The sequence below is a fragment of the Kogia breviceps genome, chromosome 4 (assembly GCF_026419965.1).
Source record: "Kogia breviceps isolate mKogBre1 chromosome 4, mKogBre1 haplotype 1, whole genome shotgun sequence".
NCBI classification, from domain to species: domain Eukaryota; kingdom Metazoa; phylum Chordata; class Mammalia; order Artiodactyla; family Physeteridae; genus Kogia; species Kogia breviceps.
Genome location: NC_081313.1, coordinates 110,290,149 through 110,304,862, shown reverse-complemented (window position 1 = coordinate 110,304,862; position 14,714 = coordinate 110,290,149). Strand labels below are relative to the sequence as shown.

The window sequence follows — 14,714 nt, the reverse complement described above, 5'->3', positions numbered from 1 at the left end:
CGGGACCGGGCGGGGCGGGGCGGGCTCTTACTCCACCCCCACGTCCCTCCACTGAGCGCCTTTTTCCCCACCCAAAGCCCGCGCCCCAGGCGCAGAGTCCCGAGCGGAGTCCCTAGCCCAGGATGAAGCAGCTGGTGACCACGCCACCCTGGAGAAGGTAATTTATTGAAGCCCTGCAATGCGTTAGGCGCTGGGATAATAATGGAGCTGGATAGAATAGACGTGGAACTTATGTTCTAGTCAGGAAAGAGACAATAAACACGAGTAAAATATATGGAAATCCCAGCAAATCCACTCCTAAGTAAATGTCCAACAGAAATGCATGTGTGTGCACCAAAAGACACCTACATGATGTTCACAGCAGCACTTTTTGTAATAGCCCCAAACTGGATACAACCCAAATGTCCATCAACAGTTGAATGGGATAAACAAATTGTGGTATATTCACACAATGGGATACTACACCACATTGAAAAAGAATGAACTGCTATACCCGATAAGGAAGAATCTCACAAACAATATTGAGTGTAGGGAGACAGATACAAAGAATTCATACTGTATGATTCCATTTATACAAAGCATAAAGAAGGGAACTATAATGTTAGAGTCAAGGTAGTGGTTACCCTTGGAGGCATACTTCTATGTTGAAAACTACAGAATATCACGGAAAGAAATGAAAGAAGACCTAAATATAATACATGGCGAGACATTCCGTGTTTATGAATTGGAAGATTCAAATTGTTAAAATGGCAATACTTCCTGAATTGATCTATAAATTGAACATAATCCCTGTTAAGTTTCCAGCTGTCTTTTTTGCAGAAATTAGCAAGGGGTTTCTAAAATTTCTATGAACATGCAAGGAATTCAAAATGGCCAAAACTATCTTGAAAAAGCAGAATAAGATGGAGACTTCACAGTATCTGATTTCAAAACTTACTACAAGCCTATAGTAATCAAGACAGTATATGGACTTCCCTGGTGGTCCAGTGGCTAAGTCTCCGGGCTCCCAATGCAGGGAGCCTGGGTTTGATCCCTGGCCAGGGAACTAGATCCCACATACCACAACTAAGAGTTCACATGCTGCAACTAGGAGTTTGCATGGCACAACTAAAAAATCCGGCATGCTGCAACTAAGATCCGGCACAGCCAAATAAATAAATAGATAAAATAAAATTAAAAATTAAAAAAAACCCAATCCTTAAAAAAAAAGACAGTATAGTATTGGATAGACATATAGACCAATGGAATTGAATTGAGAGTCTGGAAAACAACCCTCATATTTATGACCAATTGATATTTGACAAGGTTGCCACAATAATTCAGTGGGGGAAAAAACAGTCTTTTCAGCAAATGGTGATGGGACAGATGAATATTCACATGTGGAATAATGGAGCTGGATCCCTATACCATATCATATACAAAAATAACTCAAAATAGATCATAGATCTAGTAAGAGCACACAGAACAGCATCCAGAAATTAAGAAGACAACACACATAATAGAAAGCATGTGTATATCATATATCTGAAAAGAGACTTGTATTTAGAATATATAAAGAATTCTTAACAACTTAATAATGAAAAGACAGATGAAAAGGGCAAAGAATTGACTAGACATTTCTCTGAAGAAGATACTCAAATGGTCAGTAGCACATGAAGTGATGTCCAACATCATTAGTCATCAAGGAAATACAAATAGAAACCACAATGAGATGCTATTTTATACCAGTAGGATGGCTGTAATAAGAAAGGTAAGACAATAGCAAGTGTTGGTGAGGATGTGGAGAAATTATAAACCTCATACGTTGCTGGTGGTACAGCCACTGTAGAAAACAACTTGGTAGTTCCTCAGAATGTTATTTAGAGTTACCAAATGATCCATCAATTCCACTTGTAGTATATACTCAAGGGAAATGAAACGTTCACACAAAAACTTGTAGCAGCATTCCAAAAAGTGGAAACAACCTAAATGTCCATCAATTGACAAATAGATAAATAGAGAAAAATGTGGTATATACATACAATGGAACATTATTTAGCCATAAAATGTAAAGGATTACTGATATGTGTTACAAAAGGGATGAAGCTTGAAAACATTATTCTGAGTGATAGATGTCATTTCACAGAAGGTCACATATTATATAATTCCATTTATATGAAATGTCCAAAATAGGCAAATCTATAGATACAGAAAGTAGATTGTTGGTTGCCTAGGGCTGGGATGTTGCAGGGGTGGAAGGAGGAATGATGGCTATGAGTGTAGTGTTTCTGTTTTGGGGGACGAAAATGTTTAAAATTGATTGTGGTTATGGTTGCACAAATCTATATAGTAAAAATCATTGAATTGTACAATTTAAACTGGTGAATTGTATAGTGTGTGATTATATCTCAATAAAGCTGATATCATATTTACAGTATATCAGAGAGTGATAAATACTATGAAGAAATATAAAGTAGGGAGAGGAGATAAGACTGGGGCTGAAGGTTGGAATTTTAAATAGAAAGATCATTGGTAGGGTTCACTGAGAAGGTGATGTGTGAACAAAGATATTCTGAAGGAGATGAGGGAGTCAAGCAGCTATCTACAGGGGGAGCTTTTCAGGGCCTGGATTTGGGTCTGGGCTTTGTCATTGCCTGTAGGTATGACCTTGGACAAGTTACTTAATGGCTCTATGCTTCAGTTTTTTAAATCTGTGAAATAGTTACTCCTGTTTTCTATTAAAATGACTAATAGTACCTATTTCAAAAGGTTATAATGTAAATTAAATTAATAATTTAAAAAGGAATTAAAGCACTTAAAACAGTATGCTGACACTAAGTATTTTTATTAGCTCCTACTGCAAGCATAAAAGCCCTTGTATTCTAACAGGAAACCATGCCTGCAATGTCAGATGAATCAAGGAGGCCAGGTGGAGCTGGTGCAAGGGGGATAGCTTGCAATAATGAGTAAGAGAGAACATTGCAGGAAACCGGGAGAGGGCCTGTGACTTTTATTCTGTGAGATGAGAAATCATTGGCAGGTTTTGAACGGAGAAAAGACAGTATCCGATTCATGTTTTAACACCAGCCCTCTGGCTCCTGTGTTGAAAGTAGACTAGAATGGCAAGGATAAACTGCAAGGAAACCAGTTCTGAGCTGTTTAGTAACACAGGTGAGAGATGGTGGTGGTAGAAGTGGTCGGATTCTGGTTCTATTCTGAAGATAGAGACAACTCGTTCTATAGAAAGATTGGGTATGAGCATGAGAGAAAAAGACTGTGGTTTTGACTTGATAAATTGTCAGAATTCAGCTCACATTTATTGCGATTAGCCTTTTAAATTACTTATTTGTTTATTTTATGTTTGAAACGCGTGATGTGGGTACTACCAGGGGATGGGAAGCGGGAATCAACGTTTCCATATTGGACACGATAAACTTGAAATGTCTGTTACACATCCAAGCAGAGTGGTGTTCAGAGACAGGTTCGGACAAGAAAGAGGATAGATCACTCTTTCTTTCACGAATATTTATTGAAAACTTACTCTGTGCCAGGTCGTATTCTAGGCTCTGGAGGTAATTGTGAGAATACCGACAAAGTCCCTCACGACCTCACCTAATGGTGAGACAGGTCATAAACAAGTCGGCAATCAAGCGCATTAATGTATATAAAGTTTTTGGCTCTTCAGAGGGGACACAATGTACAATTGCTATCGTCGTTTTTAATATTCGGAGTATTGCAAGTGCTAGAACATGGGCGTTGCGGGTCTAGGATTGCCTCCTCCTACCCCCGACGGGGTGGTAGGCAGGTCTCCCAGCCCCAAATCAGGCCAGATTTCCAACACAGTGGAATGGCGGCTTTGCGCAGGCGCAGCCTCAGTCTGGCGTCCTAGGAGACGGACTCTGAAAGTCTCGGCGCAGGCGCAATGCAAGAGACCGAAGACACCTCGGGCAAGGGGATGGGGCGGGGCGAGTTCGGAGTGCGCCTGCGCACAGCGCGCTCTCGCCAGAGGAGCCGCAGTCTCGGGAGCGCCCAGGCGGTGTTTCGATAATCTCTGACCCGCCTCTCCTGCGAACCCGGCGTCACTGGACTGCACCCCGGGCGGGGACGTCCGCCGAGCACGGGAGGAAGCAACGATGCCGGTGAGTGGGGTCACTCAGCAGCTGGGGTTTCTCCTCATCCCTGCGGCCTGGCCGGGTGGCGCGGCCGTTACCATGGAGGCGCAGAGCAGGCGGGCGGCCGGGGTGGGGCGGGGCAGGTCAGGGCAGGGCAGGGCAGTGCCGGGCGGGCCAAGAGGTTGGGGAGCCAGGCGGGTGGGCCCTGGACTGGGGGGGTCTAGCCGACCCTGGGAGGGGCCCGCGGCAGGCCTTGCGGTCTTCGTTACTGCTGCATCCCGCAAGGCCTGGGCTGCTTGACATAAAGGCACTGTGCCAGAGGATGCGCTCTCGCTCCCAGCCCTGTCCGCTGGGTAGGGCCTCTAGGAGCAACCGCGGAGGGTCGAGTTTTGATGTCTCGCACCCCGTGGGGTCTCTACGCCGAGGAGCCAAGCTCTGGAAGGCAGCAAAGCACGGGCTGTCTGCCTCTACCCCAGGCTGCTGACTCGAGCTGTCATTCCTTTCGTAGCGCTCTAGCTTACAGTGCAGAATGTAACCCGTAGGTGTCTTTGTGTTTGAGGGGAGTGAGTGGTGGGTGGCGGCATGTTTGTCTTGTAGGATTTCACAGACTGTTAACTTGCACTTAATAAGGGGCCGTCGTAAGTCCAATATAGGTTCATGGAGAACACCTGAGCTGTGGCCGGCTATTTATGTGAGGGGGATGAGTGGTGAGTGGTGGTATGTTTGTCTTGTAGGATTTCACAGATTGTTAGGAGGCGTCTTAAGTCCATTATAGGGTAATGAAGAACACTTGAGCAGTGGCTGGTTATTTACTGGTTGCGAAGCCTTGGATAATTATTTAATCTTTCTGGGCCCTTCATTCCTACGTAATTAAACTTTTCCTTCTGGGGTTATCAGGATGAGATAAGAATTCGCAGGAGACTTGAAGGACAGTGCTTGACTTTTAGCATTAAATGCTTAATATTTGTTACTTGTTGCTTTCTTTTTATTTATCAGTTCATTCAACAGTTATTGGGCACCAACCCCATGTTAGGCACTGGAGATACAATATTGAGCAAAACCAGCCAGGTTCTTGAACTTGAGAAGAGAAACTCTTGCCTTCTAGGGCGGAGGTGAAAACCATACATACAATCAGGGACAGAGACACTTAACATTAATAAATGAAGTGGATGGGTGGCATACAATAGATAGAAATAGATTCTGGTGAATTAAGTGTTGCCATGTAGGACTGCTGACCTACAGATGTCAGATCATCTATTTTTTCCAAGAGAATATAGAAATTGTTATGTTTGTGAAATTTCTCAATTTTTAATTTTTAGCAACTAATTCAAAAGATTTTTAAATAATATAAGCCAAGCAAAAGACATTTGTGGCCTGAATTCAGCCCCTTGACTGACTACCAGTTTGGAACTTATGGGTTAAATAGAGACACAGACATTAATCAAATAAGAAGCCAAAAAAAAAAAAAAGTAAAATTGTAACCGTTGGAGAAGGAGATAGAAGGGTGCTATCAGGGCCTATACAAGAATTTGACCTAATCAGGGAAGTCTTCCCAGATGAAGGGACTGTTGAGCTGAGGTCTGCAGGGTAAGTGAAGAGGAGGGTGGGGTATGTTCTAGGCATAAGGAACAGCACCTGGGAAGGGGTGTGGTGAGAGGGATCATGGTGACAAGAAAAGGCCTAAAAGAAAGCCAGTGTGGCTGTGGCTAAGAAAGCCAAGCTTGTGAAATAAAACTGGAGCAGTAGACATGGGCCAGAACCAGATCTTACACACCACCTAAAGTATTTCGATCTTCATCCCAGGATCTGTGGGAAACCATTGAAGAGTTTTAAGTAGGAGAGTGACATAATTAGATTTGTGTTGAAACTGACTGCCAAGTAGAGGGGAACCTAATTAGGTGCAGTAGTGCAGGTAGGAGTCTCTTATAATTCGGGGCGAGATAATGGTGACCTAGAATAAGGTGCTGAAAGTAGAGATGGAAAGAAGTGTGTTGAATTGATATAATCTGTTCCTTGTCAATGACAGTGGCTCACGTTTGTTTCTCTAATGCTTAGAAGAGTATCTGAAACAGTAGGAATTTAATATGTGTTCAACCAAACTGCTGAACTTCTTCACTTTAATAATTGTATTTTAATATACATTCTTAATCATAAAATTTCAAAATTTGAAACTTTACATATACAAATGTTCATAAAGTTAGAGTCAAGCTAAAACATTTTTCTGCCATTGGGCTTTCTTTTCTGTCTTTCACTTGTCTTCTATAGAAAAAGTAGACGATATGAGGATATATTATTTGATAAAAAATATTTTACTAATGCATTGTAGAAAATATCAATAAAACTAAAAGTCTCAGGGGGAGCAGAGGACCTATTACTAGATTCTTGATTGAAGTTATTAACCATATTCACACGTGTTTTCCTACAGGCAGGAAACCCAGAGCAAGTCAGGGACTTTGTGCAGAAAGACAAGTCTCTAATATACTCTCTTATTTTCTGCCTGAATAGCATTAACTGTAAATGTAAATAAGATTTCCTCTTCCCTCATTTGTATTGTAAAAGAAACTATTTTCATATCTTTTTAATAAGCTTTTTCTCTATATATGTAAGATCTTTAATTGCATTTAACAACTATTTATGGAGTGCTTAATGTGTGCAAGGCACTAGGATGCCAAAGTAGCCTTTTTCAAATTTTAAATTTAATCTGTTGAAGGTAAAAGTAATGTTCCTTTCGTTGTTTGTAAATATTTTCTCCACCAGATCAATAAATCAGAGAAGCCGGAAAGCTGTGATAATGTGAAGGTGGTGGTTAGGTGCCGTCCCCTCAATGACAGAGAGAAATCAATGTGCTACAAACAGGCTGTCAGTGTGGATGAGATGAGGGGAACTATCACTGTACATAAGACTGATTCTTCCAATGAACCTCCAAAGACGTTTACTTTTGATACTGTTTTTGGACCAGAGAGTAAACAACTAGATGTTTATAACTTAACTGCCAGACCTATTATTGATTCTGTTCTTGAAGGCTACAATGGTGAGTACTTTATATAGTTTACTTTTTTAAAAAATAGATCTTTATTGGAGTATAATTGCTTCACAGTACCGTGTTAGCTTCTGTTGCACAAGAAAGGGAATTTGCCATATGCATACACATGTCCCCATATCCCCTCCCTCCTGAGCCTCCCTCCCATCCTCCCTGCCTCACCCCTCTAGGTCATTGCCAAGCACAGAGCTGATCTCCCTGTGCTATGCTGCTGCTTCCCACCAGCCAACTGTTTTACATTCGGTAGTGTGTATACGTCGATGCCACTCTCACTTCGCCCCAGCTTCACCCTCCCACCGCATGTCATCAAGTCAATTCTCTATGTCTACCTCTTTATTCCTGCCCTGCAACTAGATTCATCACTACCATTTTTTTTTTTTTTAGATTCCATATACATGCGTTAGCATACTGTATTTGTTTTTCTCTTTGTAACTTACTTCACTCTGTATGACAGACTCTGGGTCCATCCACCTCACTACAAATAACTCAGTTTCGTTTCTTTTTATAGCTGAGCAATATTCCATTGTATATATGTGTCACATCGTCTTTTTCCATTCATTGGTTGATGGACATTTAGGTTGATTCCATGTCCTGGATATTGTAAATAGTGCTGCACTGAACATTGTGGTCCATGTCTCTTTTTGAATTATGGTTCTCTCAGGGTATATGCCCAGTAGTGGGATTGCTGGGTCATATGGTAGTTCTATTTTTAGTTTTTTAAGGAACCTCCATACTGTTTTCCATAGTGGTTGTATCAGTTTACATTCCCACCAACAGTGTAGGAGGGTTCCCTTTTCACCACACCCTTTCCAGCATTTGTTGTTTCTAGCTTTTTTGATAATGGACATTCTGACCAGAGTGAGGTGATACCTCATTGTAGTTTTGATTTGCATTTCTCTAATAATTAGTGATGTTGAGCATCTTTTAATGTGCCTCTTGGCCATCTGTATGTCTTCCTTGTTGAAATGTCTATTTGGTCTTCCACCCATTTTTTAACTGGATTGCTTGTTTTCTTGATATTGAGCTCCATGAGCTGTTTGTATATTTTGGAGATTAATCATTTGTCGTTTCATTTGCAAATATTTTCTCCCATTCTGAGGGTTGTCTTTTTGTCTTGTTTATGGTTTCCTTTGCTGTGCAAAAGCTTTTAAGTTTAATTAAGTTCCATTTGTTTATTTTTGTTTTTATTTGTTACTCTAGGAAGTGGGTCAAAAAAGATCTTGCTGTGGTTTATGTCAAAGAGTCATTTTCCTATGTTTTCTTCTAAAAGTTTTATAGTGTCTGTTCTTACATTTAAGTCTTTAATCCATTTGGAGTCTGTTTTTGTGTAGGTGTTAGGTAGTGTTCTAATTTCATTCTTTTACACGTAGCTGTCCAATTTTCCCAGCACCACTTATTGAAGCGGCTGTCTTTTCTCCATTGTATGTTCTTGACACCTTTGTTGTAAATTAGGTGACCATATGTGTGTGGGTTTATCTCTGGGCATTCTATCCTGTACCATTGATCTATATTTCTGTTTTTGTGCCAGTACCATACTGTCTTGATTACTGTAGCTTTATTGTATAGTTTGAAGTCAGGGAGCCTGATTCCTCCAACTCTGTTTTTCTTTCTCAAGATTGCTTTGGCTATTTGGGGTCTTTTGTGTTTCCATACAAATTGTAAGATTTTTTTGTTCTAATTCTGTGAAGAATGCCATTGGTAGTTTGATAGGGATTGCATTGAATCTGTAGATTGCTTTGGGTAGTATAGTCATTTTCACAGTATTGATTCTTACAATCCAAGAACATGGTATATTTCTCCATCTGTTTATGTCATCTTTGATTTCTTTCATCAGTGTTTTATAGTTTTTTTTTTTTAATTGTTTTACAACAGTGTGTTAGTTTTTCCTTTACAACAAACGGAATCAGTTATACATATACATATGTTCCCATATCTCTTCCCTCTTGCATCACCCTCTCTCCCACCCTCCCTATCCCACCCCTCTAGGTGGTCACAAAGCACAGAGGTGATCTCCCTGTGCTATGCAGCAGCTTCCCACTAGCTATCTAATTTACATTTGATAGTGTATATATGTCCCTGCCACTCTCTCACTTCGTCACAGCCCACCCTTCCCCCTCCCCATATCCTCAAGTCCATGCTCGAGTAAGTCTGTGTTTTATTCCCATCCTACCACTAATCTCTTCATGACATTTTTTTCCCTTAGAGTCCATATATATGTGTTAGCATACGGTATTTGTTTTTCTCCTTCTGACTTAACTTCACTCTGTATGACAGACTCCAGGTCCATCCACCTCATTATAAATAACTCAGTTTCATTTCTTTTTATGGCTGAGTAATATTCCATTGTATATATGTGCCACATCTTCTTTATCCATTCATCTGTTGATGGACACTTAGGTTGCTTCCATGTCCTGGCTATTGTAAATAGAGCTGCAATGAACATTTTGGTACATGAGTCTTTCTGAATTATGGTTTTCTCAGGGTATATGCCCAGTAGTGGGATTGCTGGGTCGTATGGTAGTTCTATTTGTAGTTTTTTAAGGAACCTCCATACTGTTCTCCATAGCGGCTGTATCAATTTACATTCCCACCAGCAGTGCAAGAGGGTTCCCTTTTCTCCACACCCTCTCCAGCATTTATTGTTTCTAGAGTTTTTGATGATGGCCAATCTGACCGGTGTGAGATGATATCTCATTGTAGTTTTGATTTGCATTTCTCTAATGATTAATGAGGTTGAGCATTCTTTCATGTGTTTGTTAGCAATCTGTATATCTTCTTTGGAGAAATGTCTATTTAGTTCTTCTGCCCATTTTTGGATTGGGTTGTTTGTTTTTTTGTTATTGAGCTGCCTGAGTTGCTTATAAATTTTGGATATTAATCCTTTGTCAGTTGCTTCATTTGCAACTATTTTCTCCCATTCTGAGGGTTGTCTTTTGGTCTTGTTTGTGGTGTTCTTTGCTGTGCAAAAGCTTTTAAGTTTCATTAGGTCCCATTTGTTTATTTGTGTTTTTATTTCCATTTCTCTAGGAGATGGGTCAAAAAGGATCTTGCTGTGATTGATGTCATAGAGTGTTCTGCCTATGTTTTCCTCTAAGAGTTTGATAGTGTCTGGCCTTACATTTAGGTCTTTAACCCATTTTGAGTTTATTTTTGTGTGTGGTGTTAGGGATTGTTCTAATTTCATACTTTTACATGTAGCTGTCCAGTTTTCCCAGCACCACTTATTGAAGAGGCTGTCTTTTCTCCACTGTATATCCTTCCCTCCTTTATCAAAGATAAGGTGCCCATATGTGTGTGGGTTTATCTCTGGGCTCTCTATCCTGTTCCATTGATCTATATTTCTGTTTTTGTGCCAGTACCATATTGTCTTGATTACTGTAGCCTTGTAGTAGAGTCTGAAGTCAGGGAGCCTAATTCCTCCAGCTCCATTTCTCGTTCACAAGATTGCTTTGGCTATTCGGGGTCTTTTGTGTTTCCATACAAATTGTGAAATTTTTTGTTCTAGTTCTGTAAAAAATGCCAGTGGTAATTTGATAGGGATTGCATTGAATCGGTAGATTGCTTTGGGTAGTATAGTCATTTTCACAATGTTGATTCTTCCAATCCAAGAACATGGTATATTTCTCCACCTATTTGTATCATCTTTAATTTCTTTCATCAGTGTCTTATAGTTTTCTGCATACAAGTCTTTTGTCTCCTTAGGTAGGTTTATTCCTAGATATTTTATTCTTTTTGTTGCAATGGTAAATGGGAGTGTTTTCTTAATTTCACTCTCAGATTTTTCATCATTACTGTATAAGAATGCCAGAGATTTCTGTGCATTAATTTTGTATCCTGCAACTTTACCAAATTCACTGATTAGCTCTAGTATTTTTCTGGTAGCATCCTTAGGATTCTCTATGTATAGTATCATGTCATCTGCAAACAGTGACAGCTTTACTTCTTCTTTTCCTATTTGGATTCCTTTTATTTCTTTTTCTTCTCTGATTGCTGTGGCTAGAACTTCCAAAACTATGTTGAATAAGAGTGGTGAGAGTGGGCAACCTTGTCTTGTTCCTGATCTTAGTGGAAATGGTTTCAGTTTTTCACCATTGAGAACGATGCTAGCTGTGGGTTTGTCATATATGGCCTTTATTATGTTGAGGAAAGTTCCCTGTATGCCTACTTTCTGCAAGGTTTTTATCATAAATGAGTGTTGAATTTTGTCAAAAGCTTTCTCTGCATCTATTGAGATGATCATATGGTTTTTCTCCTTCAGTTTGTTGATATGGTGTATCACGTTGATTGATTTGCGTATATTGAAGAATCCTTGCATTCCTGGGATAAACCCCACTTGATCATGGTGTATGATCCTTTTAATGTGCTGTTGGATTCTGTTTGCTAATATTTTGTTGAGGATTTTTGCATCTATGTTCATCAGTGATATTGGCCTGTAGTTTTCTTTCTTTGTGACGTCTTTGTCTGGTTTTGGTATCAGGGTGATGTTGGCCTCATAGAATGAGTTTGGGAGTGTTCCTCCCTCTGCTATCTGTTGGAAGAGTTTGAGAAGGATAGGTGTTAGCTCTTCTCTAAATGTTTGATAGAATTCGCCTGTGAAGCCATCTGGTCCTGGGCTTTTGTTTGTTGGAAGATTTTTAATCACCGTTTCAATTTCAGTGCTTGTGATTGGTCTGTTCATATTTTCTATTTCTTCCTGGTTCAGTCTTGGCAGGTTGTGCATTTCTAAGAATTTGTCCATTTCTTCCAGGTTGTCCATTTTATTGGCATACAGTTGCCTGTAGTAATCTCTAATAATCTTTTGTATTTCTGCAGTGTCGGTTGTTACATCTCTGTTTTCATTTCTAATTCTATTGATTTGAGTCTTCTCCCTTTTATTCTTGATGAGTCTGGCAAATGGTTTATCAATTTTATTTATCTTCTCAAAGAACCAGCTTTTAGTTTTATTGATCTTTGCTATTGTTTCCTTCACTTCTTTTTCATTTATTTCTGATCTGATCTTTATGATTTCTTTCCTTCTGCTAAATTTGGGATTTTTTTGTTCTTCTTTCTCTAATTGCTTTAAGTGCAAAGTTAGGTTGTTTATTCGAGATGTTTCCTGTTTCTTAAGGTATGATTGTATTGCTATAAACTTGCCTCTTAGAACTGCTTTTGCTGTATCCCATAGGTTTTGGGTCGTTGTGTCTCCATTGTCATTTGTTTCTAAGTATTTTTTGATTTCCTCTTTGATTTCTTCAGTGATCACTTCGTTATTAAGTAGTGTATTGTTTAGCCTCCATGTGTTTGTATTTTTTACAGATCTTTTCCTGTAATTGATATCTAGTCTCATAGCGTTGTGGTCGGAAAAGATACTTGATACGATTTCAATTTTCTTAAATTTGCCAAGGCTAGATTTGTGACCCAATATATGATCAATCCTGGAGAATGTTCCATGAGCACTTGAGAAAAATGTGTATTCTGTTGTTTTTGGATGGAATGTCCTATAAATATCAATTAAGTCCATCTTGTGTAATGTATCATTTAAAGCTTGTGTTTCCTTATTTATTTTCATTTTGGATGATCTGTCCATTGGTGAAAGTGGGGTGTTAAAGTCCCCCATTATAATTGTGTTACTGTCGATTTCCCCTTTTAAGGCTGTTAGTATTTGCCTTATGTATTGAGGTGCTCCTATGTTGGGTGCATAAATATTTACAATTGTTATATCTTCTTCATGGATCGATCCCTTGATCATTATGTAGTGTCCTTCTTTGTCTCTTGTAATAGTCTTTATTTTAAAGTCTATTTTGTCTGATATGAGAATTGCTACTCCAGCTTTCTTCTGATTTCCATTTGCATGGAATATCTTTTTCCATCCCCTTACTTTCAGTCTGTATGTGTCCCTAGGTCTGAAGTGGGTCTCTTGTAGACAGCATATATATGGGTCTTGTTTTTGTATCCATTCAGCCAGTTTGTGTGTTTTGGTGGGAGCATTTAATCCATTTACATTTAAGGTAATTATCGATATGTATGTTCCTATTACCATTTACTTAATTGTTTCGGGTTGTTCTTGTAGGTCTTTTCCTTCTCTTGTGTTTCTTGCCTAGAGAAGTTCCTTTAGGATTTGTTGTAGAGCTGGTTTGGTGGTGCTGAACTCTCTCAGCTTTTGCTTGTCTGTAAAGGTTTTAATTTCTCCATCAAATCTGAATGAGATCCTTGCTGGGTAGAGTAATCTTGGTTGTAGGTTTTTTTCCTTCATCACTTTAAATATGTCCTGCCACTCCCTTCTGGCTTGTAGAGTTTCTGCTGAAAGATCAGATGTTAATCTTATGGGGATTCCCTTGTGTGTTATTTGTTGTTTTTCCCTTGCTGCTTTTAATATGTTTTCTTTGTATTTAATTTTTGACAGTTTGATTATTATGTGTCTTGGCATGTTTCTCTTTGGGTTTATCCTGTATGGAACTCTCTGTGCTTCCTGGACTTGATTGATTATTTCCTTTCCTATATTAGGGAAGTTTTCAACTATAATCTCTTCAAATATTTTCTCAGTCCCTTTCTTTTTCTCTTCTTCTTCTGGGACCCCTATAATTCGAATGTTGGTGCGTTTAATGTTGTCCCAGAGGTCTCTTAGACTGTCCTCAGTTCTTTTCATTCTTTTTTCTTTCTTCTGCTCTGCAGTAGTTATTTCCACTATTTTATCTTCCAGGTCACTTATCCGTCCTTCTGCCTCAGTTATTCTGCTATTGATCCCATCTAGAGTATTTTTTATTTCATTTATTGTGTTGCTCATCGTTTCTTGCTTCCTCTTTATTTCTTCTAGGTCCCTGTTAACTGTTTCTTGCAAATTGTCTATTCTATTTCCAAGATTTTGCATCATCTTCACCATCATTATTCTAAATTCTCTTTCAGGTAGATTGGCTATTACCTCTTCATCTGTTAGGTCTGGTGTGTTTTTATCTTGCTCCTTCATCTGTTGTGTGTTTTTCTGTCTTCTCATTTCGCTTATCTTACTGTGTTTGGGGTCTCCTTTTTGCACGCTGCAGGTACGTAGTTCCTGTTGTTTTTGGTGGCTGTCCCCAGTGGCTACGGTTGGTTCAGTGGGTTGAGTAGATTCCCTGGTTGGGGGGACTAGTGCCTCTGTTCTGGTGGATGAGGCTGGATCTTGTCTTTCTGGTGGGCAGGTCCTCGTCTGGTGGTGTGTTTGGGGATGTTGGTAGCCTTATTATGATTTTAGGCAGCCTCTCTGCTAATGGATGGGGCTGTAGACCTGTCTTGCTCTTTGTTGGGGATAGGGTGTCCAGCACTGTTCTTTGCTGGTCCTTGATTGAAGCTGGGTCTTGGTGTTGAGATGGAGATCTCTGGGAGATTTTCGCCGTCTGATATTACGTGGAGCTGGGAGGTCTCTTGTGGACTAGTGTCTTGAGGTTGGTTCTCCCACCTCAGGGACACCGCCCTGGTGCCTGGCTGGGGCGCCAAGAACCTTTAATCCACACGGCTCAAAATAAAAGGTAGAATAAATAGAAAGGAAAGAAAAGGAAGGAAGGAGGGAGGGAGGGAAGGAAGGAAGAAAGGAAGGAAGAAATGAAGGAAGGAAGCAGGAAAGGAAGGAA

General features: G+C 39.8%; 1 protein-coding gene across 2 annotated transcripts in view; it reads left to right on the top strand.

Moving 5' to 3' along the window:
• The first annotated feature begins 3,905 nt into the window (after positions 1 to 3,905).
• KIF3A (kinesin family member 3A) overlaps positions 3,906 to 14,714 on the top strand; it is a 79,902-nt gene continuing 69,093 nt past the window's right edge. Inside the window, exons 1-2 of one of the 2 annotated variants that reach the window (XM_059063366.2) lie at positions 3,906 to 4,118; positions 6,849 to 7,122. In XM_059063366.2, the coding sequence (XP_058919349.1) occupies positions 4,113 to 4,118; positions 6,849 to 7,122 (280 nt within the window). In that variant the 5' untranslated portion in view covers positions 3,906 to 4,112. The remainder of the gene's footprint in view (positions 4,119 to 6,848; positions 7,123 to 14,714) is intronic. The other variant, XM_067031589.1, reaches the window with a different exon arrangement.